The following is a 7,901-nucleotide window of genomic DNA, read 5'->3' on the forward strand; positions in this document are numbered from 1 at the left end:
AGACAATAGACAATTAAGGATCATTTCCCGCTGTTTCTTTATGAAAATAATGTTTATGGAGACGTGACTTGCCCCTTATAGGACTAAATAGGGCAGAATGAGATAGTGAAGTTAAAAGAGAATAATAATTAGGTAAAAAATTCACCGAGGGTGGCTGGGTTGGTAGAGCGCCCATCTTTGAAGACGTGGTTCGATCCCACGGCTGGGCAAATAACAAATGATTATGAAGTTTTTTAATGTCTGTTTAATCTAGCACAAAGGTTTGATTGATTGGACGAGAATATGTAACAACCGTTCCTTGTAAAAAAAATATGTTGCTATAACCTCCAGAATACGGTGGTCCGCATATTCCGCGTAAGAGCGAATATGGTTTTTAAACAATTACATATTATGTACTTACAATAATTTATTAATTATTTGTATTTTCAGGACGGTGTAGGTAGTTACGTTATTATACTGTATTCAGAAAAAAAACATTGCCAACTACCTTAGCCTAGGCCTAGCATAGGCTGTATTTGGAATTTGGATCCAGGATCCAGAACATAATATATATTTTTATTTTTTAAATTTTCTCCATCCTTATATATTCTTACTATTATATATTTATTCTTACTATTAACAATATAATTATTAATCCTCGTAAAATGTCAGTGCATAAATTTAAAATAGTTTCACACTGCGGGTGGTGTGACACATTTCTTTATAATTTTAATTCAAACTGTTATATTATGCAATACCTAGTCAATAGGGGAATGTCAAAACATCGGAAAATAATTTAATTAACTTTCTTAGGTGAATACCGCGTTGGTCTCAAGTTTAACGAGCAGCACATCCCTGACTCTCCATTCAGGGTGTACGTCTCCCCAGCAATTGGAGACGCTCACCTGCTGGAGGTGGCCCAATTCCCTGAAGGTATCCAGACAGATAAGCCAGCCCAGTTCTACATCAGGATGAATGGAGCTAGGGGAGAGCTTGACGCAAGAGTGAGTAGATGAAAATCATATAAAATTTTGTTACTAAGGAATATAATATACATAAAATACAAATAAAAATACCACGCTTTTGCACTGAAAGATGTCATTAGACATCTGGGTACTGAAAATATATTGTGATTGTGTTGTGACTTTAATTTTATGGTTTAGTTTTCTGATGTCTTTATATGATTATATTATAATAAACATAATATTATAAAACAAACATAATTATTATTCTAAATTATAATAGGTTGTCACATTATAGTTAAGGCGAAGTAGAATGCTACTGTTGATTTATTGGAGGCATCTAGTGACAAAATACGAAGAAAAAGATCGATTTTTTTTAAAGATAATAAATAATATGTATAATATGTAATAATTAACTTGATTTTTTTACTTCAGTGGATAGTTATATCTAATTCGGTATTGTACTATTGACCATACTGTTGGTCTATTAGTAGATTGTTATAATATTCTACTGAAAATGTCACTTGATAGACCAATTCCAAACAAACAAAAAAAAACTATAGAAAGGTATGTGTGTAGGTAATACATGAATTAATCCAACAATTTACACTTAGCCCTAATTTTATAATAAAAGTATTCATAAATCACATATCACAAACAAAGCGAATTTATGATTTAGGATAGGTTTGAGAAGTTAAAATCTAGAGTATAAATCATTCATAATTATTTCCATGGAGTTTTGTGGAATAAACAGAGGCGCGTCGCAAAAAACACAGGGTCGGCTTTGGTATATATTGGCCAGAGGGTGCCAAAAATAGGGTGCCCCCCCTCGGTGAAAAGTTACAAGCTTTTTTGCTCTGTAAATACACCCATATTTTCCAGGAGTTCTCAATACGTGAACTGAATTGCAATATTTATTTAGGTGTTTTTTTTCTGCTACGGTTAAAACGAAATAAACCATTAATATTTATCACCCTCTCAATCTTCCATGTCTATCTATGTTCCAACGTGAGAAATAGTTAAGGGAATGACTTACATCAAATCCTCTTAAAACACATACCTACTTATCGATATTGTTTCGTGATAATATTGTAATACAGAAGGGAAATAATATTTTACTTACTTTAAATTCAATTAACTACTATAGCAATAATAATATTTTGACAGAAAGGGAACTACCAGTGTCTAGCTACGAAATACAAAATATACAATTTAATACAGTTTTCTGATAGTTTACATTTTAACGTATTTTAATTATAAATGTATTGTTTTTAAGTTCAAAAATAACCAGTAATTTTTTCAGTGCATAACCTTTAATTTTACAAGTTCTTTCGATTTTTTCTTTTATGGTGAAATATAAATTTTTTAGCAAATTAATTTATATAAGGACAAAGAATTTCTTACAATTTTATTTATTATTGTCAATATTTCTTAATAAATAATTTTTGCCTTTGAAAAAATTGTTAGTATCAAATAATATACCTATCCATATTATTGTATATTTTGTACCTTGAAGCGGGCGAAACCGGTCCTGATTATCATTAAAATAAGTGGAATAAGTACCTACTAAGTATTATTTTAGAGTTCTTTCGAAATTCATATAAATATTTTTGAATAATACATGGTTTTAATATACTTACTTATTATTTTATATTTAATTTGAAAAATTTTAAATTTCATAAAAATTGTGTCTTACTTGAAATCTTTTTTATTTCTATCGAATCAAGCTTCACTATAATCACAATAGTCAATATCGAACATCGATTCAATATAACTAAAAAAATGTACAGTGATAGATAAAAACAGTATTGGAAAGGACTGTCTTATATTTTCGGTAGACAGAAGGCAGTGATATAAAGCTTTCGGAAAATTGCCCCGCAGACCATACCCAACTTTTTGCCCCTAGCAGAAAATTCACAATGAATTGAACGGATACGTAATATTTTCATAAATATGTTGATACAATAGTTTCACTAACAATAACTTATTCGCAACAAGGGAGAATCAGAATGAGTAATCCTAATTCTAATTAGGTGGGTTAGTAGATCCACATAACATGTAGCCACTTCTGAGATTAATGTAGTATAGATATATTATATAATATGGTACTTAGGTTCTTAGATATGTAATTATTTATCTAAAAAATTTTGAACTTTAATATCATATACCTACTTACCTAGCTGTGACATAAATAAGTAATTTGTTGAAACTGGTGTATTGCACTATATAGATGCCGATATACGATGACCATTTTGAGAGAAATTCTCGCAGAATTTGCCACTGAAAAGGTAAAACTGTCTATTGGCAACATCAATGTTGTGTTGACAAGAGAGAGGTACATTATCGGTTTGATTGAATTCAATCAATGATTAAAAAAATCTAGTTAATCAAACGTTCAAGATGGATGTTTCAAAATGATCCTCTTTCACTCGGTGGCGTCAATATAATTTATTACCCATCGAGGTATTCATAGGAGTCCCCGGAAGTGCTTTGGTTTCTTGAAGCGAATAACATACAAATATGTAACAACTTCACTTTTTGTCTACAGATAAAGGCACCATCAGGCACTATTGATGATTGCTTCACCCAGAACATTGACGGAGACCAATACTCGATCAGATTCATGCCAAGGGAAAATGGAATCCACCAGATCCACGTGAAGTTCAATGGAGTCCATATCCCGGCGTCACCTCTTCGCATCAAGGTCGGAAAAGACGATGCTGACCCGGCCGCAGTTCATGCTCATGGAAACGGATTGGGAATTGTAAAGACCGGTATGGATTTTTTATAATTAAAATAAGATATTTAATCTCAGCAATGGTGTAATCGTCAAAATAGGTTTCGGCTCAACCTAAACCAATTTATAAAATTAAAATTATAAAAATTCAACCAAGTAAATGCTTGTATTTGTAAATTATAATTTATTTTTTATTACACATGACATCTATGAATGCATTACGTAACTAAATCCAACAGTAAAAACTAGTTTGATTTAAATCTAATCTGTATATATTATGTATTTTTTTTTAAATAATCATTTTTTCTCATGTTATTTTTCTATACATAGATGTCATGTATTATTATTTCTAGTATAGTTAAAGATAAAACATTAAAGAGTACTTTCAACAAACATTACAGGCTGTAAGACGTGTAAAACCACCTGGGTGAAATTACCTACTTTATAAAATATTTCAATGAATTTTTTCCCATTTCAGGAGTAAAGACCGACCTGATCATCGACACGTGCAATGCAGGAGCTGGAACCCTTGCCGTCACCGTCGATGGACCCTCCAGAGTCGCCATGGATTGCACAGAAAGTGAAGAAGGCTACAAGGTCCGATACACACCTCTGATGCCCGGATACTATTATATGAGCATCAAATACAACGGTGCACATATTGTTGGATCACCCTTCAAGATTGAGTGCACAGGTACAAGCAACTGAAATTAAAACAGTGCCATATAATATTAATTTGTAATTGTACCTAGAAACATAGTCAGACCTGTCAAAACCTCCAATGTCAAAATCTTTTTTTATATCTTCTGTTCATTTACCCAGAGTTATGACTAAATAAAATCCCCCGCTACCTATTATATTAGTTAACTGTTTACAAAAAAAATATTTAAAAAATGAAGATCTTGGAACGAAGGATCATGTTTTCGCTTGTAAAGTAGTTTTTTGTCACATTGGAGATTTTAACAGCTCAACGGCGATGTAGCCACTATCTTCTGTTGGATATTCATTTGTCCAATAATTGACTTCATTTTGTTGTTATAAGTCATTTTGAAATAAACTTCTCCATCCATATTAGCTCAATACTTACGATATTTCCAATGGAGAATTTATTCGAATTTAACATACATTTTTTTCAATTCTGATCACCAGGAGAAAAGCTCGCAGACTTGGGTGCTCAGGAAACATCATCAGTTATCGTTGAGACGGTTCAGAAGGTTTCGAAGAACGGCCAGAAGGCTGGAACAGTGCTTCCTCACTTCAAGTCGGATGCCAGCAAAGTCACCTCCAAGGGAATGGGATTGAAGAAGTGTTATTATGCCAAACAAAACACGTTCATGGTTACAGCCACTGATGCAGGTAAGACTTTCATGTTAACCATTCAAAGAGCTTAGAGAACGCTTACCACATATGTTTGTCCATATAGCGCCATAGATTGTAATTTATGCTTACTCAAACAAAATCAAATTAAATCATTTCAGTGCCACAAATAATATAGATTTAAAAAAAATTGCCAACAGGGCTTCGAACTGGAACTGAACCGTAAACCGGAAAAGCCATTATTTTTGTCGGAAGTTAAACCGGAACCAAACCGAAATAATTTTTTTTATTTGAACCGGAACGAAAACCGAAATGAAAAAAAAAAACGGCTCGAAACTCTGGTATAAACTATGATATCTAATCACTGTGATAACTAGCGACATCTATCGGTATCGAACAGTTATGTCTGTTTAAATATTATAAAATATGAAATTATTGGGCAATAATTGAATTTCAATATTGTTTGAAAATTTATAACACCACTTAGTGGACAATTATCTAAGCTGATTATTCAATGTACATAATGTGTAGATACAATAAAAGCCAAAGCATACTATATAGGAAACTGAATAATTTTTCCAAATCAACAAATCTAACTTGAATCCACTAGAATTCAAATTCAAATTCCATCAAGTACCTTCGGTCGATAGTATTAATATAACGTAATACAGTAAGTCCTCGACTTACGCGAATTCAACTTCCGTGAATTCATACTTACGCGATTTAAAAAATATGTATTTTGTCTCATTCTGTGATTAGAACAATTAATTATAATCGATAAAGTTCGAATCATGGATTATGTAAAAAATCGATACCAACGCAATCTACGATAATTACCAAAATATCAAGAATATTAATAGAAGAAATGGAAAACAATATTCATAATATGGATAGAAGATATGCAGCAACAACAATTTCCAATATGCATTATGCTCAAACAGGAGAAAGCCTCGAGTCTTTTTGAAGAAGTGTAAAAATGACGATAGTGTTGATACGCTACGAAGCTATTTTCTAATATTAGTAGTAGAGTATGTAGGTATACTGTGTGACATATGAGAGGGATTTTTCTATTTTACCACTGTTGGGTTAAACATATTAATTGTTGTATGTTAAGAGTGTCCTTCAGTGTCTTTTCAGCAGTAGGTGCGACAAAATTTCTCACAAGTCGCCAATCGGAGACAGACAGTCGAGGTGTCTACACGTCGATTTGTTTTGTCATGGCGTCGGATGAAAATATTCTTAAATCATGTAAAGATGACTAAAAAACTTTACGTGTGTACTTAAAAAAGAAAACAAGTCAATGAATATACTATTATTATTAGTAATATAACAATAAACATAACATTAAATGGACGCTTGTTGGATTTTTATGAAAAATTATATTTCGTTCGGCAAGTGTCATTTGCACAATCCGCGCATCGCCTAGCCACGATCTTTTTAGACCATGCCTCAACTGAAGTATAGCCTTAACGGAGATTATGAAAAGCTTTTTCCATAATTTTCAGGAAACAACATCCTCTACGTTGGAGTCCTGGGACCCAAAGGCCCGTGTGAAGAAGTCTTCTACAAGCACAAGGGAAAGAATGTATATGAAGTTTCCTACTTGGTGCGAGAAAGGGGAGAATACATCATCATAGTCAAATGGGGAGATGACCATATCCCTGGATCACCATACAAAGTTGAGACATAAAAATGTTTTTGAAGACAACTAAATTAACCATGCTGCGAAATACTTTCATTTCAATCCATTTTTTTGAGTAAATTATTACAAATTTCGATGAAAAGTTTAATTTAATATTACAATACTATATACATAAATGTACTATATAATATAAAACTTCAGTAAAATGATTGAGAAGTTTCACCAAATTAAATTTAATTAGAACATACAGGCTTGTTTTAAAGCTTTGTGTCGTATAAAATTTTCAATTCAATAATGCTACGATATTAATAAATAATGTACTCGTTCAATATAAAATTGTAATTACCTAATGATTTTTCATGATGACTCCAGATCAAATGATTAATTTCTCGCCATGGTTATAATTTAAATGAGAAGTTTTGTTCGAGAAGTGTGAAAGGTGTTTGAAAAAAGTTTTGTGTTATTTTCAATAGATATTTTGATTTAAAGTGTCCCTATACAAAGAAAAAATATTTTCTTATACCTACTCGATAGATACTGTTAGAAACCATCTTGTGAAAGAATATCTATAAGAAAATCAACTTTTTTATTTTGTTTATGTTTGGCAATCGGTAAAAATATATTTTAATGATGGCCGCACATAATAAAATTTGAAACCCATAAGAAATATTTAATATTTTAAGAAAAATACAAAATGTCATACAGCTGTCAAATCTGAAATCATGTTGTATTTCATTAATTTGTGTTTTAACCCAAATCAATACTACCTATTTATCTAATAGATTTATTGATGTTGACAGCGGCTTCGGGCTATAAACCCATCGCCAGAACGGCCCAAAGACAATAATTACTATTTTTTTATCCAAAATGTGTTTTTCGAAAAATTACAGATATTTGAAAACTTATGTTAGTAGTATACGTTAAATTAAGATTTTTTTATAAAATGTAGCTCAATCTATAATGATTTTACAAATTGATCGCTTTCTTTCTAAACGCTTTCCCCTATTCACATTGTAAATTTATCTTTTACCATTGAAGAACCTATTATGTGTTGAAATTCAATCGCAACAGCTTCTTTCAAATACTTTTGCTAGTATCTCTCTTTCTTTTATTTTGCTTTGATAACCTACTAAAGGTATTGTGTGACCGTTATATTATATTTCTTATATGAATACCATTTATTTAATCGTCAATGTATATATGAGATTATCTGTAGCTTTGTACACTTCCCTTATAATAAATAAAATCTTAAGCACAGTGCCTA

General features: G+C 31.5%; 1 protein-coding gene across 3 annotated transcripts in view; it reads left to right on the plus strand.

Moving 5' to 3' along the window:
* The window catches only part of cher (filamin A protein cher), a 100,983-nt gene extending 93,082 nt beyond the window's left edge, over positions 1-7,901 (plus strand). For all 3 annotated transcript variants that reach the window (XM_085954418.1, XM_085954419.1, XM_085954416.1), the window contains exons 12-16: positions 793-983; positions 3,490-3,715; positions 4,157-4,372; positions 4,828-5,034; positions 6,501-7,901. In XM_085954418.1, the coding sequence (XP_085810544.1) occupies positions 793-983; positions 3,490-3,715; positions 4,157-4,372; positions 4,828-5,034; positions 6,501-6,685 (1,025 nt within the window). In that variant the 3' untranslated portion in view covers positions 6,686-7,901. The remainder of the gene's footprint in view (positions 1-792; positions 984-3,489; positions 3,716-4,156; positions 4,373-4,827; positions 5,035-6,500) is intronic.

Source organism: Rhyacophila brunnea, unplaced genomic scaffold (genome assembly GCF_057557595.1).
Source record: "Rhyacophila brunnea isolate RB1 unplaced genomic scaffold, BYU_Rbru_1.0 scaffold_4, whole genome shotgun sequence".
Taxonomy (NCBI): domain Eukaryota; kingdom Metazoa; phylum Arthropoda; class Insecta; order Trichoptera; family Rhyacophilidae; genus Rhyacophila; species Rhyacophila brunnea.